This window comes from Nomia melanderi, chromosome 12, assembly GCF_051020985.1.
Source record: "Nomia melanderi isolate GNS246 chromosome 12, iyNomMela1, whole genome shotgun sequence".
NCBI lineage: Eukaryota > Metazoa > Arthropoda > Insecta > Hymenoptera > Halictidae > Nomia > Nomia melanderi.
In genome coordinates, this window is record NC_135010.1 from 12919662 (window position 1) to 12947657 (window position 27996).

Consider the following 27996-nt stretch of genomic DNA (forward strand, 5'->3'; position numbering starts at 1 on the left):
TCAAACTGGTCCAATTAGACAGTCAGAAACATTCGATCGGAAGGGTCGTGGTCCCTTCTCTCCCCTAATAGCTCCTGCGAAGCAAAGTATTCGCCGAGCAAACTACGACGGAACGAATCAGGCTGCATTCATCGATAAAAATATTCTTTCTTCCCTAAAATCCAAAAAATCCAAAAAATGTGAAAAATACAAAATTCTAAACAGAATACATTCCCACTTACGGCATCCATCAATCATTCCATCGATTCACTGCCACAAGAGAAACCTTGAAACACCAAGAAGAAGAAACGAACCAAGAGGACAAAACTTCCCTCGACTTTAACCCTTAGCAGTCCTATGAAATTGGATCTAGGTGAACCTACGATTGTAATTAATTATTGATTCTGGTGTAATTTTGGTTTTCGGAGTAATTTAGTCTCTGTGGAGAAAAGATTTTGGTTAGAATGTGATTTTGGTGAGCTTGGAATACTAGGTAGCGTCTAATTTTAGTGAACCAGGAGTTCTAGGTAATTTCAACCCTTAGCAGTCCTATGAAACTCAATCTAGGTGAACCCACGGTTGCAATTAATTATCGATTCTCGTGTAGTTTTGGTTTTCGGAGTAATTTAGTCTTTGTGGAGAAAAGATTTTGGTGAGCTTGAAATACTGGGTAGCGTCTAATTTCAGTGAACCAGGAGTTCTAGGTAATTTTAACCCTTAGTCCTATGTCGAGTCAGACTCGACATGCTATTCTATTACACCCTCTCCCTATTTAACAATTTTTTCTATATTTATCTGTAGCATCACAATTGTATTTAAAGGTAACATTGCAACGACTCCCAAATATTCTCGAACAAATAAACAGAGCGTCACGTTAAGCTGCAATTGAACGAACCAACGTCGACGCGAACCTCAAACTGAGAAACCAAGAACACTTCGGCCAGCAAAGGGTTAACACAGCTCGGAGGCGATCCAGCTGTTTGCGCGCAACAAATCACGCCGCGTTTCTTTCTCGCCGGCGAGAATAAGGAGCCGTTCGCCGGCAGTCGTTGTTCGCGCCGCGAAACGGGTAATTGGCGCGCGGGCGGAGGCGACTAATTGTCGCCGAGTCGCGGGCTTAATTATCCGGAACGATCGAGGATCGTTAATTACAGCCTCTCGCCGCGCGGCGCGCGACGCTTCTCGCCGGTGTTCCTCGCGGGACGGGACGAGGGAAACGAGGAGAACCTTTCGAACTTTTCGATGCTCGACCGTTTCCCCCTCGGGGCAGGAAAAACACGTTCCGGAGGGAACGTTTTTTCGCGTCGCGAGCCCCTCGAACGCGTTCCCGCGCGAGACACGCTTGAATTACGCGAGAGGCTGCCGCTTCCGTGCCGTTCCGCGATAAGCCGCGCCGCGGAAGATTGATCGCCCCGCGAAATTATTTTACGAAACGGCCTCGAGACGTCGTTCGCCCGCGAATTATGTTAACCAGCCGTCGCCGCTCCTTACCGCGGCCAGGAATACTTCGAGCGTACGCGATACGAGATCGATAGACGTTGTTTTCATCCTGCCGCATGATTGCTCGCGAGCTCGTTATCTGGCGGTTGCTTATCGAACGCAGCTTGGAGTTGTATTATTTTCTATACCTACGACTGTTTCGAACTACTGGGGTCTAGTTTCTTTCGAGTTGCTCGCATATGGAGTTTCCTTTAGTAGTTTCATTCGTGGGAAGGAGTGGACATGTGAGCTGGTAGAAATTGGACAAAATTGCCAGGAGACTCAATTTAAGCTTCTTAGCGCCTAGACCGCAATAAACCGAGGTTCCTCGACGTCTGTACATAATGACGCTAGTCAATCTAACTTGCGCTGGAAATGAATTCGGAGATTTGGCAATGTCTCGAATTTTGTTCTTATCTACTTTATTGATACGTACACCGATTTCGTTTGTTGATCGTTCTGTATAGAGTGACACATTTCGAAACCGTTCCAATTTTTGAGCGTCATGTATCAACTTCTTAAAAAGAACGCACAAGAGTCTGCTCCGGGTAATGCAAGTTGCCTAGAGTCATCGCGGTCACTCAATTATCCACGATTGTTCCGTCCGCGCGACAGGCACCGCGTTTATTTCCAGCGCGGCGGAAAGTATTCGATGGCAACGAAGTTCCCCGCCGCTTGATATCTAATTATGCGGCGGTGGCCGTCGATAACGCGTGCCAAGGATAATTAAACGACGGCCGGAACGAATTTAAAAGCGAACGGGCTCCGATCGCGTTGAGTAATCACTGGTCGAATTGATTGGAAAGCCGCCGCGCGGCCGAAACGATACGGGGATCGATGCGGGGCTGGATCGCGGCGGCCGGCCGCCATTGTCCGCCGCGAGTACTCGCTCGCGGATCGGACAACGAGTAATTAGGCGACCGGTTCAGCGTCGAATGTCATTACGGGTGTCGACAGAGTGGGCTCGGCGAACGAGGTTATTAACTGAAACCAGCCGGCCCGCGAATTGTTTTGCCCTTCCGTTGGCCGCTGCCAGCCGTTTAACACCTCGCCAAGTGCCGATTGTCCGATCGATTGTCGCTGAAAGTGCCCTGGAATTTGCAGAGACACGTTGCGCACTGGATTTTTGAAGGAGGACTCTCCGAGTGGGAAACTCTGTAAGGAACCGACGATGGGAAGTGATATTCTTCTTTGAAACGTGTTCCATATGCGTGGAAATATGAATTATCTCCTTGCTATGATTCATTTCGTTTCATTTCATGAATTAGAATCATTCCTTAGGTGTTAGATTACCAGTTCGAGTTAAGTAGAATACTCGTAGTCGAGCAATTTGGAAGGAACAGAGTATACAGACGTCGAATATCGAAATTCTAGTCGGAAAGAAAGGATCAAAAGTTTCATTTCAGCGTTGCGAAATGGGAAACTTCTATCCGAATTCAATATTCCCATAGTATTTGAATAACAGAGACCATAAATAAACAAGGGACGCAAAAAACCGAAGCGAATTCCCATCGTCCATATCGAGAAACCAGCGTCGACGTGTACGCTCGAACGCGCCCGAGTACTGCGTATCCGGCTGCGACGTGTCCCCGCCCGCGACTGTCGTTAAGAATCGCGATATTACAGCTTCGAGACGCTTCCGTCGACGCTTTCGGGATCGTCGTAAATTGCCGGTATGCTCATGCGGGCTGGCGTCGTCGAGAGGAGCCCACGTACCGTCGCCACGTCACCCTCCATCAGAGCGAAACTGCTCGCGAAAGAGCAGCCTCGCAGCCTATCCGATTCCTGGAACGGCAGAGGAAACGCTCGAGAGCCCAGACACGCTCGCATCCGTTCCTCGCATCCCCTTTATCCACCTCTCTCCCTCCCACGAGCTTTCTTTACCCTTAAACCCGACTCTTTCTCTATCCTAAAAATTGCTCTACCTACCCTTTAAATCCTTTACTACCCTACACATCCTCGGTCCATCGTTTCATCCCTCAATCTTTATTTCCCACGTCCTTATATTCTAGCGCCTCGTCTTCCATTTTTTACGTTCAGTCATGTCCTTTTACTCGTCTTCTCTTTCTCCTCTTCTTTCACCCTTAAACTCGACTCTGCTATATTTCCTTGCCTCTATCCTAAAAATTGCTCTGCCTACCCTTTAAATCCTTTACTACCCTACACATCCTCTTCCCATCGTTTCATCCTTCAATCTTTATTTCCCACGTCCTTAATTCATCCTTATATTCCAGTACCTCCTCTTCCATTTTTTACGTTCAATCACGTTCCTTTTACGTATCCCTTCTTCTTCATTCTCCACCCTTAAACTCGACTCTTCGCAATTTTCCCCGGTATCCTAAAAATTGCTGCCCCCATCCCTGGATCTTCCGCTATCCCGGCTATCCATCTCTAATTTCAACTTTCCATTCTTCCATCTCCCCCCGCCGCGCCCTTAATTCGTACTTTCTGTATTTTAGCAGCCCTTTTTCCATTTCCTCCGCTCAATCACGTTCCCCGAGCCGGGTTTTATCAGTCAAAGCGTTGCGCCGACGATTCTTGTCGTTGTTATTACTCCCTGTTGATTTTTCTTCCTGCCATTCCCTCGTTCTCTTGTTGCCCTACCTTCCCGCCGGCCTTACCCCTTCCTCGCCCCTCTCGCGTCCGATTCGACGCTTTCCATCTTCGCCACCCTATTTCCGCTGTCTCTTTTATTTCCTTCTCGTCCGACCACCTTCCCCCCTCTGTCTCCCTCTCTCTCTCTCTCTCTCTCTCTCTCTCTCTCTCTCTCTCTCTCTCTCTCTCTCTCTGTCTCTCTCTGTCTCTCTTTCCGTCTGTGCAAATCTTTTTATGCTTCGTTTCTTTAACTCGGGGGTAATTTCCGTGAAAATATCCAGTGATCTACATTCCACTTTTTAGCGCGACGGGGAAGCTAATATCGCGTTATTTCGACTTCCCTCAGCGCACCGCCTCGCCGCCCCGCCCCCCACCCTTTAAAACGTGCTCCAGACGTGTCGTGTAACGAAGTGCGGCTGATTCGGTGTGTAACCGGAGGAAAATTGAAATCGTTTGTTGGATCTGGCTGGAGGTTTGCTAACATGGGGAAGCCTCGCCGGGGAGAGGCTGAAGTTGACTGTAGAATGCATTGTGGGGCTGGGTTCGTTGCTGACGGATTTCTGGATATTTCCGGAGGAAATTGGTTTCATGGGGAATAGTACTGGTTGCTTGGTTCCATAATTGTTCTGGTTACGAAGAATAATATATTAAGAAAGGATGAAAATGTTGACGGTAAATTTACTTTCGAAGCTACGGTCTTCGTCTTTTGTATAGACGAATGCGTTTCCTAGGAATAGGATAATTGTAATTATAATTACTGCTTCGTGAGATAAGCAAATTTTGAAATAGTTGTTAGTTTGATAGAGTTGTGGGTTATTCTTTTGTTATGTTGATTATATGTAGAATGAACAGTGCGATATTTAACCGTTTGAGTGCTGAGGAACGCTATAGCGCTCTTCTTGTGTTCAAAATTGTGGAAAGCGAATTATTGTAAGCAATTATAATTTTTTTACTATGTTTCTCAAGAAATAAATCAAAGTAAATTTACTTGAACAAATGTTATTTCTCGATATTCTTTTGTAATAACACAATATTTGTGATCTCATTAGATAAATACTCTTATTAATTTTTTAACGAATTAATTGATAATTACCTGAAGACAGTGTCTCCTCGCGAGCCAGCCAATGTGCTGAAGGTGTGGCGGGTCCGGAAGCGCTGAAGCCAGTCGCAGCGCCTTCTGGGTTAAGGCTGCAAGGGCGGAGTGCAGCGCATTGAACCACACGTTCGCCTCTGCGTTGTCCGCAGCTCTCAACCAACATTCGTGAACACCGTCTGGCGAATGAAGCTCCAGGATTCGGCCTTCTGCAATCAGAAAACCGTCAGTTGTAGATTAGCTCGACGAATTGATATTTATTTCAAAGAATTCTTCATAGTATGATCATTATCCCGTGATATTAACACTAAAACTATCAAACAGTTATAGTAGAAGAATTTCCAAAATTTCAATTAACATACAAAATAATACAGAAACTTCAAAACTCTGATTTTTTTTTATGTTTTTCAATTTATAATTCAGTTTGCGTGTTGCTAAATCAGTTTCTTCAATAATTTCTCATACAAAATAATACAGAAACTTCAAAATTTTGATTTCTTTCATATTCTTCGATTTATAATTCAATTTGCGTGTTGCTAAACTAATTTCTCCAATAATTTCTCAAAGAAACACCTATCTTTTTAATAACTACCAATTAACCGGCGCAAGGATCATACTACGCCCGTTTTAATCTGAAAAATAATTCGAGGCGCATATCGCCCGCGCAGGAGAGATAGAAATTTGTCGAATCGGTAATATTTCCAGATACCGTGCATTCCGTGAGCGTCAAAGAAACCAGCGCGCACGATCCCCATCGGAATCGTTCAAAGCTTCGAATAGTCCAGGAATATTAATCCCCGTGGACACGGTGAACCAGTTATGAAAACGAATGGTCGGTTTTCGAGCAAGTAGAGAGCGTCCCCGCTACACTGGCCCTTGACACGTCCGCGGGATTTAATACTCGTGATCCGGGGGAACAGGAAATTGTATAAAACCCGCTCCGAGGATCGCGACTCTGGGTAAACTGAGTAGAAAGTCCGTTTGATCGGAACGTTGGGGTAATTTCGATGAAAAGACGCGATTCACTTTGAAAATCCTTGTTACTAATGCAGTCACCTAACCGAGACCTAACCAAGACATAACGAAGACCTGAATAGCCACGCTTATGTAATAAGCAAGGTTGAGATATACTTAATTAAGTAAAATACTTTATATATTTATCTACGATTCTTTATATATTTATCTGATTCAACGATTCGAACAGCAAGAAATGAGTACAGTTTCCTTATTCTTTATGATTTAAGTATTCAGCGTTTAATTTGGCAGAATCTGCGGAAGGTTTTGGGTAATAAAAACGATTTACGACAATTAGACGTACATCGAGTGTTAGAAACATTAGTCAACACGTTGAGTACCGCACGATTTTGCCGAGAAACATAGAAAATGGAAATAATATACTATCAACTTGTGTAATTGAATTACGTCGTTATCATTGCAAGTTTGCATTGTTGAATACCAGTGCATTAACCAGTTAAGTGTGGAATTTAGAAAAATCTCTTATTATGCGCTTAAAATATATCCTATCGAAAAACTAAAGAGAAACAAAGAATGACATGTTTATCTCAAAAAATAAATCATCGTTGAAAAAGTCAGCATCATTAATAATTTTAAGACGTGTGTCACACAGTTAACTGGTTAAGTGAAATTATACTATAGAAAAGTTTCTAAACAATCATCGTATAATCCAACGAATCATAGTAATTACGATTAAAAATGAATTATAAACATAGAATCAATGCAATTACGCGAGTATCCTAATCTACTTCTAAACTCCTAATCTCCAAGATCGAAACTAACACTAAACACCAATTTTCCTAACAATGGAATAACTCGCGCAATAAACGTCTCTAAATCTAGCGCTAACATCTCGCTAACTATTCGGCAGTATATCTCAACCGTTTGACAATCACTGAAGTGCTCTATATCCATTAACTCGGTCGTTCCGGCGAAGAAAGTATCTAATGCTATTATCAAAGTATCCCGAACTGTCGGAAGGGGTCTCGGACTCAATAATTCTCGCATCCCGGGCAACATAATCGAGGCGGCGTCTAACTCGCGGTAGTGGATGACAACTCAATTTGAAGTTGAGCTTGACGTTGCTCGCGTGCGCCCTTCGAGCGGGCACACTTGGTTACCCCCGGTGTGCGCGCCGGCGGTTCCTCGCGATACACGTGTCTGATTGTCGACAGAAGTTCATGGTTCATCGCCGTTTACCTGAACCGTTACAGATACGCCGAGTTCAGCTTCGGCACGGGATAATTCGCCCCGCTCCTAGACCTCCGCGCTGATAACGAGCCAGCCGCGCGGCGAAAACGTCGAACTGAATTTAATGCATGTTTTAATTACCTAGCTCCGCCCGGCTCGAATCGAAACGCCCGCTTCGCCGTTAGCAATATTTAATCCGGAGGGAAGTTAATAAACACGAGTGTTAGTTTGTTCGTTCAACTCGCGATGAAATGCTACTTCAACAGAATGAATATTATATTAGCAAATCCAGCGCACGGGCGCAGTTTTCTTCGGCGATGTACCATTTACAGTTTTAAACATCCGCTATCGTTGTCTGTGGAACCGAAAATCAACCCCTTTTTTAGGAATCACCTGAAAATTTATATTTGGAACTTGAGGAAAGTAAATAAGTCGTCAATTTTTTCACAGATACTTTCAATATTATTCTTTTCAAATTAATAGTCCATCGTCTATAGAACGTAAAATCAACCCCCATTGCCTATGGAACCAAAAATCAACCCCTTCCATTACGAACCCCCTGAAAATTTATATTCACAACTTATGAAAACTAAATAACTCGTCAATCTTTCTACAAATACTTTCAATATTATTAATTCCAAATAAAAATTCCATATTCTGTTTACTTAACTCCTCGCCCTATTTCTTTCCGAACTGTGAACGATCTACTTTCTTATTAACCCTTGCACTCGAAAGTTTTCGCACATTATTCAAATGTTTCACATAGCAGTACAAAGTCTAATTTAAAATACTAAATACTCAACTCTATATTTTTGCTGCATCAAATAAAGTGGTGACTGAGAGTCACCTCTCGAGTGCAAAGAGTTAATAATTTATTAGAAACAATCCCTTCTACGTCAACGTGTCAAAGGTATAACCACAGACAACACAGCAATATAATATTAGCATTTAACCAAATCGAATAATATTTATATTCCTTCTATTTAAAATCTGTGCCAGTTCGACACGATATAGCGCAAAAGGTTAAAATCCAAAGTTCAAACGTACAACCTCCGAAATACGGTCGAAACCCATTCGCCGGGATCCAACGTCCGAAAGTTCCGCTCGGCGAAAAACCAAGAGGCCGCACGCAGCCAATAAAGTTCAAAGATCAATCCGACCGATTCCCCGTCTCAGTGTCCCGAGCTCGCCGCGATTAAGGTCAATCCCGAAGCGCGGAGCCCCGGCTGCGGTCATATTTCTCGTGTTTGCAGCGCGAGCTTCGCCTTATCCTCGTTCGCAAACACTGTCGGGAAACAGCGGCGGGTTAACGGTGCCGCCGCTGCTGCTGCTGCTGTTGCCTTTCGCCCTCCGGTCGGCCGAGCCCCGCACGAAACCGCCGGCGGCGTTCGTTATCGCTTAAAAGTGTGGAAGAGAAACGAACGTGGAAGTGGATACTTTGTATAAGAGACGGCGGACGTTTGTTACCGTTGCTTTCGCTGCCTGTCTTCCGCGGGAGCCTCGCGTCCCGCGCCCTTCGACCCCCCGGGGCCATCCGACTCCCTTTGCCCGTTGAACGGGACCGGGTAACCGGATACGACGCGGTGTTTAGACGACTCGGACGAAGCTGAGCTGGACGGACGGACGGCTGAAGAGAGGATCGTGGGTTAACACTGAACCTACTCTGTAGTAGGTCACTGTTGTAGGAAGGAAACCGATTCGGGGCGTTGCGGATTCGGAGGGTGTATTTTGGGGAGCGCGAAAGTGACAGTCTACCGTTTACGAAACAACTTGGATTGCTAAGGGTTAATTGTAAGATCAGTAGTGAGGTCAATAATAAATTCAGCAGTGAAATCAATAACAAGTTCAATTTGAAGATTACTAGTAAGATTTATATAATGATTATCAATATACGTATATGTATTTAATAAAATATGGAAGTAGAATTGAAGTAGAAGAATTGAGTTTCGTCGACGAGGAATAGATGAGAGGTTAAATTTGTTGATCGTTTGAAATGTTTATAGTGTGGATTTGTTGAAGATATGGGGTTTCTGAGGATATTGGATTTTTAGATGTTTTCGAGGGGTTGGATTTTATCGGAGAGTTGAAATTTTCGAATAATTCTGGTAGAACGATGCAATGTGTGAACGCTGATTGAATATTAATATTCAATATCTACATAATGCTACCTAACACGCCCCTAAATATATTCACACGCAATTAACCCTTTGCACTCGAGAGGTGACTCACCACCTGATTTCACACAGTAAAACTATAAAATTTGATATTCAATATTACACCTTAGATAACGCATTAATTAGAGAAATATTGAAATAAAACAGCTTTATTCCTCAATGTCCGTTACGATTTCTCGAGTTTCACAAAACATCGTTTCCATCTCATCAATGTTAAAATATTTCCAGTGAAAAACTTCCGAGTGCAAAGGGTTAATACAAATAATAACCGACACACCCCTTCCATGAAAACACGTTACAACGAACAAAGCAAGCTCCCCTAATCAAACAGCAACCGCATCCAAAGCTAAGCGCTCGGAAAACAGACAAAACATTCCGGCATTGAATTCCTAAGGACCCCATCGTTCACCGGGAGCCGCCGCAAGTAGACCAATCAACGGAACACCGTAAGAAAGCCGAGTCCGCGGGGGATCGGCGAGCGGAATGGAACGGAACGTTGCTCATTAGAGTCTACGCGTCGAAGTCGCTCGTCTCGGAGGACAGGTCGCGAGTTCCCCTTCCGCCCCGGCGGTTTAATTGCTCGCGACGGCTGCCGAAGTCGCTTTAATTAACAAAATAACGCGAAGGAGGCGAGGGCTGCCTCGGTCCTCCGCCCAGCGCATTCGTCAGCTTTTCCATCTTCAACCCTCGGCGACTGTTACCGCTCCTCCGCGCGTTGTCGCCCAATAATCTCTCTCTTTCGGCGCACTCTATCCAGCCACGCGTAATTTGCACCCCTTTGACCGGCCGTCCGTCGCCGGAAGTAAAAGCGGAGCTCCTTTGTTCCCGGCGCTGGCTCCGAAAACAGCTTCTGATAAGGTTAGCAAATTAGGGGACGCGAGGGGTAAACAGACGAGGGATCATGACTGTTCTAGTCGAGGCGAAAGAGTCGCGGATAATTACGCGTAGGTATCCTCTCGGCGGAAACGTTTTTGATTGCCGATGACAATTAGACGCGACGGGGCATTTATTTAATTACCGGCAACTATTATGGATGAGAGATTGTCTGCCATATTTCGTTGCGTGAGAACTGGGATGGAATATAACTTGTCTCGTCGATAATTGTTATGGCTGGCCGAAATCAATTTAACGGTTCCATAATGAAACGGAGTTCTTATAATTGCTCGTTAGAACGAAACGCGTGAGGCATTAACCCTTTGCTGACGATGATTCTTTGAAATGTGTAAAATTTTCAGCGGAAAAGCTGAATTGTATATCAGATGTTTAATTAATGTAAAGAAAGGAAGTTAGGTGATGATCTCTTGCTGGTCGACTAACTGAATCATTTGCGACTCAGTCTTCGAAATATAAAAATTTCATCTCGAAATGTCGACATTCGTCCGCAAACTTTGGAGCAAGGATTGATATAGAATATCCCTTAGAATCTTAAATTTAATTACGAAGTAACCTTTGCACTCGAGGGATCTCAGTCACCACTTGATTCGACACAGCGAAACTGTGAACCTGAATATTTTAAATTGAACTTTGCATTGCTATAGGAAGTATTTAAATAACAGCTTTGTCGCTTAACTTATCTGTGAATTACCGTCAAATTTCTTTAACAATGTCGTCTATCTCACTGGAAAGCTTCCGAGTGCAAAGGTTAAGTACTCTCAAATGAAGTCGCAAGATCAAGGTTCATTTATATAGAGAAACACAAATCTCAGTAGAAACTTAAGGTGTATCGAATTTCTCATTTGAACATCCAGAGACGGACTAATTCCAATGGTCCGCTCTATATTAAAACAATTAACCCTTCGAACTCCGTAGGCTCCAATATTGCACTAGGAATAACATTAGACATTTCAATGAATCTTAAAGAAACTACCCTACAACTATCAGATTCTTCACACATCCAAATTTTGCACAATTAATGTGTTCAATGTTCATAACAACAAGCCAGTCGCCGATATCTCTCGCAGAGATTCTCGTTACGCCTGTTATTTTTGGCTTGTGCTCGTCTCCGCGAGCTGTTTCTCGTTTCCTCTGACGGCGGCCGGCGAGGATAGCCTCGGGGGATTTTTCTGTCGTTTGAAGACGGTAAAAAGATTTATGGCCATCCGTTTTCTTCCGGCCGCCCGGGTTTAATTCAAATTTCCTGTTGCGGAATTTCCCCTCGTTTCCCGCTCGCGCCTGTCCCCTGACCGCCTCCCCCCGCGGAGTCGCGTGTCCTGTTCCCAGTCTTCCGTCTGTTTTTGCGGACTTCTTGCGCAACGGAGCCGGCTCGAGTTTTTCCGTGCGGCGCGCTGCGAGCGGAGATCTTCTATCTTGGATTTAATTAGGGGCAAGGTATATTTGACCGCCGGGGGTGTGCGTAAATTAATGAAGAATGTACGGGCAACGTTCGTTTGCGTTCGCAAGGGGCGTTTTTAAGAACATGTTCGGGAATGTACGCGGAATGCATGGGTTCGGGAGGTTTATTCTTGTGTCCGACTGTGAAGGGATGTTTCTACTTGGTAAGCTCTCTGGTGTGCGGTTGTTTGCGTGGGAGTTTTTGTTCGGCGATATTGCGTTGTGTACCTTTCGGTAATACTTTGTCGGATCGTGGTGTGAGAAGTGTCTGGTAATGATCAGACTATTGAAATTGCACTGTGCTTTTTATTATTTAGTGTTTATTACGAATATTTAGTTTTCTCGTGTCTTCGACTAAAAATTTGGAAGTATTCATTTGTATTATATCATATTTCACTATAATATGTATAATTTATATTAAGTATAATTTAAAAAATTTTATCATGAGGATCGTAAAGTAAGTAGAAACGTCTAGCAATGATCAGACATACAAAAGTTCCATATCCTTCATCTATTCAATAAACAAGTGTTCACTACAAATATTCAATTCTCCCATGTCTTTAATTTCTAGAAATCGAGAAATATTAATTTATATTATAACACGTTCCACCATATTACATTTCCTTTTATACTTTACATTCTATAACAATCCAATTCAATTCATATCAAAATTAATCAAAGTCTAATTTAAAAATTTCGTCACGAGAATCGTAGAATAAGTAGAAACGTCTAGCAATGATCAGACACACAGAAGTTCCATCGTATCCTAATTCCTAAAAATCGAGAAGTATTAATTTATATTATAACACATTCCACCACATTATATTTCCGTTTATACTCTACATCCCATAACGTTCCAATTCAATTCACATCAGAATCACTCCAAGTCTCCCCTAAAAAATTCCCTCACAAGGATCGTCTGCATAAAAAGGACCCCAGCAAAGATTCACTTATTACAAGCATACATGGTCCCGCGATGAAAAAAGAAAGCCCCACGCGACAGTTTTGATTTCCTTTGGCGCCAGGACAAACCCATTGGCAGCTGTTCCATTCGTCACTGGGTCCCCCTCCCCTCGCAAACCCCTCCTCCACGAGAGGGAGGGAAAACGCAGCTCTTTTCATACTTTCGAAAAACCCTCTCCAGCAGGCGAGGCTGGCCCGACGCACCACGTCAGAATTTCAAAACGGGCTCTCGCTCGTTTTTCATGTGAGATTCGCCTTTTCGCGCGAAGACGACGAGAAGCGACGCGGCAACGTGCCACTTTCGACTCACACGTGATTCACATTACGCACACCTGGACTCCATTCTCGTCTCTCCGTGCTCCTCTTATCCGTCCCGTCTTCAAATAGATTATATTATCGTGTTATTCTCAATACTATTGCTAACAATCCTTTACACCGCTCTATAGGAACTATCTATTTTTCCAAACGCGTTATTGTTGAATATCTATTTGCAAAATTAAACACAAAAGCTTGAAAACTAAGTGTATATTAGTATGCATCTCAAAAACTGAAAACTAACGTTCGATGGTTGAGCGTTCGCTAAAATGGCTGCCCTCAGGAAAAACAACTGACTCCGAGGCAGAGGACTGCACAATTGCTTCCTAGCTATTAAAAATATATTTAATGCTCACTCTCAACAGTCCTAAATCAAACATAATAATACAGAGCTATCGATCAAACAATGCAAAGGAAATTCGGAGTTCAAAGGGTTAAGGCACCGATGGTAATCCAGCCTCGAAAAATCCGAACCTCCTCTCATATAGCGTAGTCAACCCTTTCATCACTGAATATTTTATTTCACACAGGAAACTATAAAATTTGATATATAACATTACACTTCGTATAACGCGTCAATTTAAGAAACATTGAAATAAGTTCGTTCTCCAACGAGTGATCTCTCATCGTTTCACGAAATACCTTTGTCTCGTCAGAAACTGAATATTTCCATTGAAAAACTTCCGAGTGCAACGAGTTAAATACAATCTAATTCCAAAGCAGCAGTGATCATCGAGAAGAGCTTCAGTCCACAGAGAAGACTCCAGTTTCGCGAATCAAAGCGACAAGCTAGTCAAAGTGTCGAATTTGTTCCCCTCCATTCAAAACGGTTTCCCTCAGAAGCAAAGGTCAATCGTTGAGAAAGTTAATTCTCTTATCCCATTCGGTTCCGTCCGCCCTTTTTCTACGCTGTAAAAATTCTTCAAAGCCACCCTCGAAACCGTTCCGCCGTTAGGAACTTTGCCGCTGTCAGTCCGCTTGTCTATTTCCCTTGAACCCCGCCGCGCGTTACCCCTTTGCTCGCACACCTCCCGCCGGTTTTCGCGTCCGGCTCCTTATCTCGGGAATTTTTCATTCCGTCCCGGTCATTTTCTTCGCGGACTCTTTCCACGTCAGTCGCCTCTTTACCGTCAACGACAGCTCCGCCGGCCAAAGGCATAATTAAACGCGGTTCCGCTCGCCTTCCGCCACTTCTCTGTTTCCCCTGCCGGGTCGGCCCCGGCCCCGGCCCGGGGAAAATTCTATCCCTTTCGGGTCTCGCGTTTCCAGCGGCCGGTAATGTATCCCAGAGACGTCTGACCAATAGACCGCATCCACTGCGCGCGGAAAACCGCGTAACCGGGCACCTTTGTTCCGAAAGCCAGACGATAAGCTTGAGAAATCGACACGGGGCCCGGCTACGATTTCGCCGCTGCCTTCCGACCGAGTTCCCGGCCGCCTTTGCTTCTTACTCGGACCGGATTCGCGTTCCAGCCGCTCGCCGTCACTTGATATTCTGTTTCCTTCGCGTTTGTTTATTTGGAACGCGATAGTCCTTTCGATAGATTCGTATTTGCAAAGTGATTCTAGGATTTCTTAATGAAGCTTTCGAGAGATTGAATTGTTATGTGGATTGTTATGTTCAGTGATAGCGAATTTCTTAATGATGCTTTTAGAAGCTTAGAACTTTTCATCGAGTGTTCAGCTTAAGATGATTTTCAGTGGAGATTCTGTTTATTTGTTATGAGATATTCCTTTCGATATATTTGTGTTTCTAGGATTTCTTAATGAAGTGATTCTAGGATTTCTTAATGAAGCTTTCGAGAGATTGAGTTGTTATGGGGATTTCAGTGGATTGAGATTTTAGAGTATTTTTGGAGCTTAGGTTTTTGGTGAGTCTTTTGATAGATAATTTCTTAACGATGCTTTTAATAGCTTAGAACTTTTCATCGAGTGTTCAGCTTAAGATGATTTTCAATGGAGATTTTATAAGCTTAAGGTGCTTTTGGTAGTTTAGAACTTTTTAATGAATTGTTCAATTTAAGATAATTATCAATAGAGCTTTTGTTAGCATAGAATATTCAAATGAATGTTCCATAGAACTCAGTGAATCTCTCAATAACAAGACCTTCTCCGAAACTTCTCGATACCGATAACATTATCAACGAAGGTACCAATAAATTTCCATAACAAAAAATTAATTAACAAAAAGTTGACCGTTCCGCGAACCTCCGCTCGACCGAATCCCTTCCCCCTTGCGTGTACACTATTTCCACACGTAATAAAAAACACGCGCCGCAACGGTCCACGCGTGAAATTCCGCTCGCAAACAGAAGATTCGCGCGGCTCGTTCTCCGCAAACAGAAAACCCGACGCGTGCCGCGGCGCGATCATCGTCGAACGCGAATCCCGCGTGCAAATAACGCGGAAAAAAAACGTTTCGCGATCGTCGCTCGCTCGGTGGTCCAGCGGGGCGGGAAGTACCGTCAGGAATATCGCGCGCAACGAACGGGGAGCCGGTGTAAACTTTTAATTCGCCGTTTCGCTCGGCTCCCGCGGATCCGCGGGACGCCGCGCCGCTGGAGAGAGAAGCCCGGGTCCTCGAAGCGTTCTCGGTTATGCCGAATTACCGTACAAACTGTTCGAAATTTCGAGTTCCGCCGGTTAATTTCGACGACGGGTTTTTTAAAAGCTCCCCATCCGGCTCGAGTAGCAGGTTGGAAAGTTTTTACGGCCCCGCGCTCCTTCCCGCTGCTCCGGCGCAGCGATTTTTCCGCTTCCCGACCACTCGACGGATCTACGCCGCGGATAACGCGACTACAACGCAACGGTTTTTCATGGCCTCCCGAAATCACGAGCACGTGCCTCGAGGGGACCGAGGGGAGAGAGGATAGGAGAGTTTGGCTAATGTTCTTGGGCTTGCGCCTCTCTAAATTGAGGGAAATTGGCTTCGGTATTAGGATTACGGGGATTGCTATGGCGCAAGATGGCTTGGTGATTCGAAACGAAATGTTGATTTGTTGATTCGTGGATTCGAGGATTTGGGGATTTGTGGGTTTGTGGATTTGTGGATTTGTGGATTTGTAGATTTGTAGATTTGTAGATTTGTAGATTTGTAGATTTGTAGATTTATAGATTTATAGATTTGTAGTTTTGTAGATTTGTAGATTTGTGGATTTCTAGATTTCTAAGTTTCTAGATTTCTAGATTACTAGATTACTAGATTTCTAGATCTCTAGATCTCTAGATCTATAGATCTCTAGATGTCTAGATCTCTAGATTTCTAGATTTCTAGATTTCTAGATTTCTAGATCTCTAGATTTCTAGATCTCTAGATTTCTAGATTTCTAGATTATTAGAGTTCTACATTAGTAGATTTCTAGATCTCTAGATCTCTAGATTTCTAGATTATTAGATTATTAGATTTCTAGATTTCTAGATTTCTAGAGTTATGGATCTGTTGATCTGTTGATCAGTTGATGCGTAGAAACCTTCATTACTTCAAGAAAGTTTCCGCAACTTCTAAACGATTACAAAACAATCTCGCTTCAAAGCACTAAAGAAGTACTATACAATAGTCCATCTCTAAAGAGAACAACATACACCACGAATGTATCAACTCTAACTTCAAAAATTACATTATTTCCGAAAACTCTTCAACGCTCCTACAGAGCTACTTAATTTATACGAAATCCAAACGAATAACTGACTTAATCCATGAAGATCCCAGAAACTAAGAAACCATCCCATCCCTTTGCAGAATTCCCAGCTGAGGAGAGCCTTAAGTAAACGAATAAACAATAAAAGACTACACAGACACAGCATCCGCAGAGTGTCGCGCTTTTAATTACTTAATAAGTCGATCGACTCGGCGATTACCTCGGCCGCCGTCGGTCGTCCATTATTTATTCCCTTCCAGTGATAAAAAAGCTGCCGGGGATTTCTTCGCGGACGCTTTCAACGGGGAGAAACCTTCTTCGCGGTAAATCCCAGGCAGCTTTCCCTCCTCCCCCTCCCCCCGGCTCCTTCGCGGAGTCCTTTTTTAATCTTTTAAAAGGATAAGGAGGCGGTGGAAACCGATTCCCCGTGACGGGCTACACGGACCGCGTTTCAGCGGGACTGCGTGTCGCATTCGAACCGTTCCTTCGACGCTGAAGTCCTTCGCGGCTGTCGAGTCGTGTTCTCCGGTCGACGAGGATTTATTCAGGAATCGCCGAAACGCCAGGATGTTATTTAAACTTGAACACTTTACGCCGGGGAAGTCGAATGGAAAGTAGAAAGTTGCTGTAAAGTCTCCCCAATCTAGCGAAACACGGTGTATTTAATGAAACCATTAAAACGGTTGAATGTTGTTTCTACTTTAAGAGGCACCTTGAAAGTCGAAAGACTCGGGAATTGTAATTAATTACTTAAGAATTCGAAGACTAGAGTTACAGTTGATTACTTGGGAATCAAAGGACTCGAGTTGTTACGCGACCAAAAATGACGCAATAGACGAACGCCTAGATTATGTGTTTTGGATAAATGTTTAAGTCATTGGAATATTCTCGACTAAATTGATTTTCTGTGACATTATGTATTATGTATTATTAGCGAGGCAATAATTCCACGAGGGAGTAATGGAACTGGTATCATTGAAAAATCGGGCATGATTCCCCGTTTGTCTGCAGCTAATTACGTCCCGCCTCTTGAAGTAGTATTGACGGAACAGCACCGGCGCGCGTCTAATTAGCGACTATTGACGCGAACTAGGCCGCGATTATAGTATTTCGCGCTGGACGGATCGCGATCCGGTTATTATTCCGACGGCACGTTAATTATCCGTCTTGCGGTGGACGCTGAGTAGTGGTGCTCAACGCTGTGTCAGACGCGGCGCGCTCAGCGACAGATGTCCGATGCCGAGTAGTAATGGTCGGCGTTGCGTCGGACACCGATGTAAGACAGTACGTCTTATCTCGTCCGTGGCAATATACATAACAAACATCGTGTTCCGAATATTAAATAAAAAAGTATTTAAATACAATGTTGCGTACGCGTTTTCTATTTCGAAATGTTATAGGGAAACCCGTGCGTCGCACGCCGACTTAACTTTGCGCGAACTGACTGGAAGTGGACTGTATAAATATTTACTTCGGTGAAAATAATTTGCTGTTTATTTTTGGGAGTTCGGTAATACTCGTCAGCGGCGAGAGTCTACAACGACGTCTATATACTCCGTCTCGCGTGTCTAGTTCAATTTTTTCTTATATCTCCCGTCTCCGTACCTTGCGTCGGTTTTTATAAACCTTTGGGCAGGCGTGTGCAAAATTGGAAGCTTCCTGATTTGTAGCCTTCCAGATAGTGGGCGCGCACAAACAAAAATTCGTTCGAGTGGGACTCAACCGGTGATCCTGGAGGGGTTGCCGATTGCAGCCCCCGGGTGACCCACGCGAGGGTCCCGAGCGTTCTTGGCACTGACCATAGCGAGTGATAAAACCAAGGATCGCCTCGACTTCCGGCAAACAGACGTAAGGTAAAAGTTACGGTAAATCTACGAAACTGGCAAAACGTGCCGAAGCAACTACGACTAAATTATTGAAGCAACGGTTCCTTGAGCTTTTATTTCTGCTATGGTAAAAATACCCAGGGCTCTAATGTGCCTCGCAGAAGGTTTCGTCGATAGCCCTCCTAAAGCGATTTAGCGACGCGACATACAAATAAGAATCACTGTTCCACAAGTGGACGAATACAAGTAGTAACGGTGCGCGAGAAGTCAGACAGGACGTAAAATCAGCCGCAACAACCGGACGAAAATTAACGGAATAAATTGACCATGCAAATCCATGCAAATTTGTATAAAGATTAATTCCCATCAACGACACAGAGGCGCGCGTTCGATTAATTTCGCTTTAAAAGTAAACTAATTAATGTATACCATTAATTAACAGTAATTCTTCCCGTCGAATATGTTGTAAACATATTAAAACCCTCAGCGCCGTCCAAATACTCCGAAACGAGAATTATCACCAATTATCATCCTCCGTGCATTTCAAGTAGCATAAACCGCTGTAAATCAGCCACTCGGCAATTCCCGCGATATTCCGGTCTTCTCTGCCGATGCTAGTCATCGTTCCATTGGAAAATCAACAAGCAACCAACACTTCTCGCGAGACAAACAGATTCGCTAGTAGCTGGAGCATCGGAATAAAGAAGCGAAACGAGGGAAACGTCCGCGTGGCAGCGTTTTCCCGAGTCATCAGCGCTTTTCCACCGCTTTTCCCCCGTCGTTCATTTGTATACATTCAGCCTCGACTGGCGCGACTGGCGGCTTTTTAAAGGAAGCTAGGCGAGCTGCCGCTCGAAAGAGGGACAGCGAGAGAAAGGTGGATGGACGGAGAAAGAAAGAGAGGGGGAGGGAGAAGGAAGAGAGAATCATGAGCCACTTGCGAAGATAATCTGACAATCTGTGCCAAAGGCAGGTGTTGCACGCGCAGGTGCACGACACGCCGTAGAAACGTGGGGCTCGTTTTAAACGTCGAGACCGAGCCTCCCTCCCCCCGCCCCGCGCCGCGCCGCCAGCTTTCCATTCACGCCGGTCTCGAGCTTTCGAAATATCGCAGGCAATTTAGCCCCGCAAAATGAATTGTTGAGAGCGGCCCAATTCTCCGGCGATCATTGTCGGGCTGTTTCCCTCGTTCGCGAAAACGTGTTAATCGCCCCCTCGCCCCCGGCAATTCCGCTCCTCGAGGATGCTGAACCGGGAACCGTGTTTTCGTTTTCTGGAAACTGTCGCGCCGCTTTTGCACCTCTGTCTCTACGCGGAATTCTGTCTCTGTATACGTCTGTGTATTTCGGGTTTCTATGAAATGGATGGAAATGTGTATAATGCTGGTTGATTTGATGAGTAATGTAGTTGATGAATAGTCTCTGATTTTTATGTAATATTCTTCAAAGATAGTTCATGGTTGATATAAAAGTGAGACGGTTCGTATGATATTTTTACATTCGTAGAATGATTGATAGGTCGACAAAAGAGAATGAAATATAAATTTTGTACGTTAGCAGTTATATTCCTGAACGATAGTTCGAAAATGATTCATCTAAACATGAGAAGGTTCGTATGATATTTTTATATTCGTAGAATGATTGATAAGTCGACGAAAGAGAATGAAATATTAACTTTGTACATTAGAAGTTATATTCCTGAACGATAGTTCGAAAACTATTGATCTAAAAATGAGAAGGTTAGTATAATGATATTTTTACATTGGTAGAATGATTGACACGTCGACGAAAGAGATTGAAATATTAATTTTCTACATTGGAAGTTATATTTCTCGACGATAGTTCGAAAATGATTCATCTAAACATGAGAAGGTTCGTATGATATTTTTACATTGATAGAATGATTGATAGGTCGACGAAAAAGAATGAACTATTAACCCTTTGCACTCGAGAGATGACTTTCAGTCACCACTTGATTTGATTTGCAAAATTATAAAGTCTTATATATAATATTATGCTTTGTATGATGCATCAATACATGGAATATTGAAATAAAATAACTTTCCTTCTTAATTTATATATGCTTCCTCATTAATTATTTTCAAAGGACATCGTCTGTATCTCATCAGAGGATATTGAATATTTTTAGTAAAAAACTTTCGAGTGCAAAGGGTTAAGTTTGAACATTAGAAGTTAGCACTTGTTCCACTGTCACGTGAAATACTTCTGTTTCTTAGATAGAGAACGAAGAGAACCGCGTAGAGGTTTAATTAAAAGATCATCGATCACGTTGAATGGAGGTGGCTCAAGTGGATTTCTGTATGTTCTAATATTTCCATTTAACCGCGGGATGTTGTGAAAAGAATAAAGGCCTCGGTTAATGCGAACATCCATCACTCGGAAGTGTTGAATAAATTTATCCTGAAAGGATCCTCCTTGACCCTCTTCCCGGGTGTATTTAGACCTCTAATTCCACCCCCCGCCGCGCTATGAAAGGAATAATGTTCGGCTTTAATTAGCGCGAGCATCGATCATCTTCATATCGCGAATCAAATTAACCCGCGGGAAACTTTCTTTCTCTGCTTGTCGTGTACGTTTCAACGCTGCGATTTAACACTGCCGAGATTACCATTCACCTATTGCATCCCCTTTGTATTTATAACCTAAAACTGTCGACTACCGAATCTCAAAAGAAACCAATTATAACCTTGACAGAAGAATGAATATGATCATGATCGATTTTATCGAGCGAAACACCGAAAATCAAGGAAATTTATTGAGTTGACGAGAAAGTCATTCTGATTTGCACAAATCAAGCGTTATGTTCGTTTTGTTAAACTTCGAGACCAACTATCACTGTCTTTAACACGCTCCGTGCAACAGAAATTTCGGTCATATTTTGCTTATGAATTGTATTGATTTTTTAAATAAAATATTAAGTTACATTCAAGTTTTCTTTTAATTTTATATATTTTGATATCGATTCTTGATGTTTTCGGTGCTTCGCAACGTATACAGCTATTCTTGACCATGTGTCCCTTCAAAATATTTTGCTACAAAAATTAACGTGTACCACATGTGGTAGTTTTCTCTTTTCCTATTAACCCTTTGCACTCGGAAGTTCTTTTTTCAAATTTCATAGTTTTACTGTATGAAACCAGGTGGTGAATGAGGGTCACCTCTCGAGTGCAAAGGGTTAATTAAGCAATTGATACATAATGTAGCTTCCAACGTAGAAGATTCTGTATGTTAAATGGTACAATCGTGATACTACAAATAAATATAGAAAAAATTGTTAAGACAGGTAGATGTTTCAACAAAACCGAAGATCAAGTCTGACTCGACACAGGACTGCCAAGGATTAACGACACGACGATCGGAAGCACCGAGCAAATAATAAACCAGCGCAGAAATCATCTCGCTTCCAACGACCTCGTCTCCAGAAACCAACAACGACACCAATCATCCCAAAACCCGACGCGACGGAGCACTTCGCGACACGGCCAACAGAAATTACCACGGTATCCCGTGATCCGATTGTTCCCGTTCCGTGCCGACTCCTCTCGAGGCTGTAAGCGTGCTGCGGCGGTCGCCTCACGGTCCATCTTTGTCCCGTATAAATACATACGTCCGCGCGAAAATAGCGATCCCCGAGAGAGAGAGAGAGAGAGAGAGAGAGAGAGAGGCAGGCACCGGCGCGCAGAGCAACGGAATATCGGAATCAAAGGGAGGAACGGCGAGGGCACGAGCGAGACGAGAGAGCTCGGTCCTCGGTAAGCTACTTATCGCCTCCCCTCTAAGCTGACTGTACACCGGCGCGGAGCGTCGGTCCAGCTAAGGGGTAAACTCGGCATCTCCAATTCAAATAAGATTTGCAGCCGGCAAACGGGCTGGCTGCCGTCTCCGCTCGTTGCCTTCGCCGGGCAATGGCGTGAGAGAACACCGCGTAATCTAGCCGGCCGCAGGAATCTCCCGGTGTAATCGATCCCTGAGAGGCTTGTATTCTTTGATAACGTCGCTCGTCCTCCACCTCGGGGCCGGCTGCAACCCTTCTGCCCGCGATCGATCACAGAGCCGTTCTTTGCCAGGATGCAGGCTACGGGATCGACGGGGATCTGATTTTCGACGTCGACCGTCTCAGATTTGGAAGGGAAATTAGCCCGGATCCCGGGAATCGTTTCGAACCACTCGGCGACGCTTGGCTTTTCACGGCCGGTTTTTGTTGGATGCGAGGAGTGCGAGGAGTGAATCGATAGGGCTCGTGGAGAACAGTTTAACACTAGTTTAACGCTTTACTAATGAAAGAATGTTCTAGAAAGTGTGCGTTTGATTTAGTGTTTCATTGAGTTGTCAAGAAATAATTATACTATTTCTAATAAAATTCTCTTTCTCCTGCAATACTAAATTTCGAACAAATGATTTAACTAATCGAACAGCAAGAAATCAATAGTTTCCTTATTCTCTGTTATTTAAATATTTCGTATCTAATTTGAATTTGCAGAAGGTTGTATACTTCAGACAATCTTCCTCTGTAAAGTGTTAAGACTAAAATCTAATTAGTCTCCTAGAGACTATAACTACAGCCTCCTCCATTACCTCCAATCGAACTCATTCAATTAATTCGGTTAGAATCTGTATTTTGTAGAAACAAGAACCATATTCGATGAGTTTCAAATAATCCCACTTCAAGACTTACGAAGTAACAAAAGATAAATAAAATGAAAAGCAATACGTTGCTAAGTGAAAAGTGGGAGATCTCCCATTCGGTTGGTTAACACTAGGTTTAAATTTATTTATTGTACACTTCATTCTATTCCTAAAAGAATTGATCGTTTATTTAGATTGTGGAAACTGGAGATTCAATAGTAATTAGGGTACGTCAGTGTAATCGCATCAATCAAAATCGGCGTGAACATTTACAAAACAATATTTCTAAAATCCAATATGCCCCAATTTGACTAGCGATAAAACTGGCTCGCGATTGTTTACTCTGCAGGATCAGTAGTTTCCGCCGATAGTCGCGTCGACCGAAGTACAATGTTCTGTTGTAAAGTAGAGCGGGTCGGGGATTGTTCGATTTCGGTAGATCGGCGTTGCCAGTCGATAGAATGGACGGTAGAATATTTTCCGGGTAAGTGGAACAGGTCAATGATTATACGCGAGTGTATCGGTTTCGGTGGATCGAGGGTGGAATAACTGCGTGGTATGGTAGAATACTTTATGGCGAGTGGAATAGGTCAGTAATTCTATACGTTGCACTGGGTATAGAGTTCTACTGCGGCGTAGAATGGGAAAGTTTCTTGGAAGTTCTTTAAAGCAAGCGAGAACGTTTTGTAAATGATTCAGAAGTATGGAAAAAATCGATGCTAATTGGAGCTGACGCGAGTAGCAGAATCAAGATACACGTCCTGGGGGAAGTTTAAGTAGAACGAATCAATGGATACTCGTACAATACATCCAATTAAACTTCTCTCTCCTCGAACCACTGAAATCTCTTTCACGAATGGAAACTGAGGCGAAAGAGTCTTCTGAACTCAAGGTCCTCGGATATTCTTCTTGAACACGCCGCCGACGTCCATTTAAAACTAAACGGCCAGGTGAAACCGCGAACGAGTGTCTCCGGTTAGCAACCGTCGTAGTTCAACTGTCTGTCGGTTAACAATCCTTTGAAATATCCTTCAATGTTCCTTCAAATCTACTCTGTCTTCAATCCTCTATCTAATTCCATATTCTATTTGCAAGAAGATATGCAACGTATTATAAGGATGCGTGAGTGTGTGTGAGAGAGACTGCTCTGCGATCGATTTTTGAACGAACGACGAAAAAGAAAGAAATGTGCAACGGCAGTAATGAGCGTTTCTATCGAGAGGAACTCTGCGCTGACGACGAAATAAATTACTGTAGTATCTAGAATTCTTAGCGTAGGTTAAGATACTTTTAACCCTTCGCACTCGGAAGTATTTAAAGCTAAGAACATAGTCTCTGCATGTCTTAGGTAGTAGGACTTGTTAATTTTTGCGATAACCAATCAGGGTGTCTTCTTAAATTTCGGAGCCGACGATCCGACTCGCAGATCAGCGAAACATACAACTCAAAACGATCGAACGAAATACATCAAGCAAGCGAGTCTCAGTGTTCAGACATAATTGTACACAAAAAATACAGTCCACCAACGAAGAAGCAAGCGGTCTCGTTTAATCGGCTCCAAGTAAGGACGCCGCTGCGAACAGCCAACAGAGGGGAGCAGGATATTTCGTGCGTTCCATTGATCCGCCATAATTGCGGTGTAACAAGTTTCGCAATAACTGCACCGGTTTCCGGGCGGCGATTAGATTATCAGTCGTGCGGCTGTTCCGTCAATTGCCGAGCGCCGCGACGTTGCCCGATTAAATCTCATATTTCAACCGCTCTGGAATCGCTCCGGCGCGCGGTTCGGTTTCCTTTGTGCGGTTTGGTTAGCCGGGTCCCCCGGCGGCCGCTTTATAATTGGCCACGCCCCGCCCACCCTCTAACTCGGGCCTGATCCTTCTGTGTTTCGATGCTCGGACGCATTCCTTCGAGATATCGCGTTACCTCGTTTCGTTGCGGATATTTCGAGCACACAGTGGTCTCGTCGATGGCTGTTTGCAACGGGAGGATGCACATTGTGGATGCTTGTCTGATTGAATAGGGATGTATTCCACTTGTTTCGCTGGTCAATGATGCAATTATACTTTTGATCTTCCCGGCTGGTTATATTTCGTGCGCACGTCTCGGCGGTTACTTGTCTTCGCATTTAGAATTCCCTTTGCGGCGTCTGTTGTCCGACCGTGTGTGGTTAGTCTACTTCTTGGCTTTCATTTAGCTGTTACTCGTTGCTTCGTGTTTTAAGGTGTACTTTTGTCCTATTTCAGTGTTCGTGTGTATGGATTGATCGTGTATGATTATTGGTCGAGTTATACTACTTACTGCCCTTTTATCTGATTATTTTCTACGATTTATTCTCTTTAAGGAAGAACAAGTAGATTCTATTATATTGTCTGACTATGTGCAGACCTATTCTACTCCAAGGATATCTACAGTAAATTCCTTCGCGTACCTCTCTCGAACGCGATCATTTTACAGGCGCCAAGTATAACCTTCCAGGTCCTCGATGATTTCACCCTTTGCACTCCAGAGGCGCCTCTAAGTCACCAAATGATTTGACACAGCGAAACTGTAAACTTGTATAGATTGAACCCTTTGCGGACGACTGTCGACATTTCGGCGAGATGAAATTCTCGTATTTGGAAGACTGAGTTGTAGACAAATGATTCAGTTACTCATCTAGATTTATTATGTATCATTCATTATTTATTATGTATCATTTATTTATTACGTTACTCATTTATTTTTTATTCAGTTATTCAGATCACCGCGAAGTTTCCTTTTTTATTAATTTCCGCTGAAGGTCCTACATTCCAAAGAATCTTCGTCCGCAAAGGGTTATACTGCATAAAACTGTGCGAAAGACTATATTCAGGCAAAATTTGATATCTACAGTAGTGTAGTTACATAGTCAGACTAAAGATCCATACTATAGTAACACTATACATATCATCGAAACTTCGAAATTCTCAAGGCGACTTACACAACGTCGACCAGCGAGCGACCAGCAGCGCGACGCTCGAAAAAAGAGGATCGCACGGGTGTCGGGCATTGGTTTATTACGGACTCGCCTTTATGATATTCGAACCTTCAGAAACGCATTAAGCCGGCGCGGGGAGGGGCGCGGTAACAGGCAGAGCCGACGACGTCGACATCGTCGCTCGCCGTTGCGGTCGACCGGGATGGCCCATCAAAGTTTAAAGCGCCGTCCCGGCGTCCGTTCTTTCCGCCGTGGAATCGAGCGCCGCGCTGCCCCGCAGGGACTTCGAAGCGCCGGAGCGGAGGGAACGCCGCAAGTGCTCGGACCCGGTTTTTGTCCGGCGGGATCGTTCCGTGGACGGTCCGGGACTCGATTTCCAACGCTGATGTCCTCTACGACGCCTCTGCCCCCCTTTCCGCCCGTTATTCTCGAACCTGGCGCGCGACGTTACGATTCCGGGGTTCTCGAGCACCTCCGCGGACCGGCCTTTGATCATCGATTCAGGCGTGGCACGGAATTCTCGGGGAAATCGTTCGAGAATTTTCCTCTTTTCAGTTTTCGCCCCGCACCTGCTCCTTTTCAATCTCTTCCGCTTTCTGTTCGGCTTCCTCTTTCTTGAGTTCTCTTCTTTTTAAGTTCTGCATTTTATTCTTCTGCTACTTCTTCCAGCTTTTTCCTTTTCTCTCGAGCTCTTCGGTTTTAAGTTCGCTTCCTCTTTCTCGAGTTCTTTAAGCTGTGGATTTTAGTCTTCTGCTCCTTCTTCTTCGAGTTCTACTTTTTCCTCTTCCTCGAGCTCTTCAGTTTTAAGTTCTGGTTTTTATTCTTCTTCCTCTCTTTAGAGTTCTGCTGTTTCCTCTTTATCTAGGTCTATTTTTCTTTCCTCTTTCTCGAGTTCTTCAGTTTTAAGTTCTAGTTTCTATTCTTCTGCTGCTTCTTTTTCGAGCTCTACTTTTTCCTCTTCCTCAAGTTCTTCAGTTTTGAGTTCTAGCTTTCATCCTTCCTTTTCTTTTTCTCCCTCAAGCTCTACTGTTTCCTCCTTACCTAGATCCATTTTCGTTTCCCCTTTCTCGAGTTCTTCCCTTTTAAGTTCCAGCCTTCATTCTTCCGCTCCTAATTTTCCTGTTCCTCGAGTTCGTCCTTTTCCTCTTCATCTAAATCTGCTGTTCCTTCCTCTTTCTCGAGCTCTTCCAAGTTCTGCCTATTCTTCCTTCTACATCCACATACCCTTCTCAAGTTCTTCTCCATTCCCTTCGTCCCCGTCTCTTCCCCAATTTCCCGACTCCCTCATCTTCCTCCTTCCGCAAACCCAAAGAAAAAGCGACGCAACTTCGGCCAATCGAAGTTCCAATTCCGAGCCCGCGAAGATTGAATATCGGAAGCACGGATGCTCTTCCCTCGGCCGGTCCACCGGTAAAGAGCTCCGAGATTTCCATTTCAACACGGTCGAATCGAATACCTCCGGCTGTTCTCCTCGCCGCCGTACTCCACAGAAGGACAGAGAGACAGACAGAGAGAGACAGGATGGTTCCTCGATCGAACCGTTCAGCGGAGAATCTCCCCGCGAGTTCTCCGTTCGATTGTTCCCCCATTGTTCCGTCGCGTGCACGAATTAGGTTAGCGGGCGGGTACGTGCAGAAGTCACGTCGCTCTAAATAACCGGGGAAGCGTGTCCCGCGGACACGTGTTGGGCTTGTCGTTCCTCGAGCACACGTTCTCGCTCTTTCTCTCTCCCTCCCCACCCCGTCGGCCACCCATTATTTCTGCCACTTCGGCCCGGTCTTCTTCTTGTTCTT

General features: G+C 44.1%; 1 protein-coding gene across 3 annotated transcripts in view; it reads right to left on the reverse strand.

Moving 5' to 3' along the window:
* Positions 1 to 27996, reverse strand: part of Syn1 (Syntrophin-like 1) — a 412539-nt gene that overhangs the window by 75130 nt on the left and 309413 nt on the right. For all 3 annotated transcript variants that reach the window (XM_076372582.1, XM_076372583.1, XM_076372581.1), the window contains exon 4: positions 5147 to 5355. In XM_076372582.1, coding sequence (XP_076228697.1) covers positions 5147 to 5355 — 209 coding nt within the window. The remainder of the gene's footprint in view (positions 1 to 5146; positions 5356 to 27996) is intronic.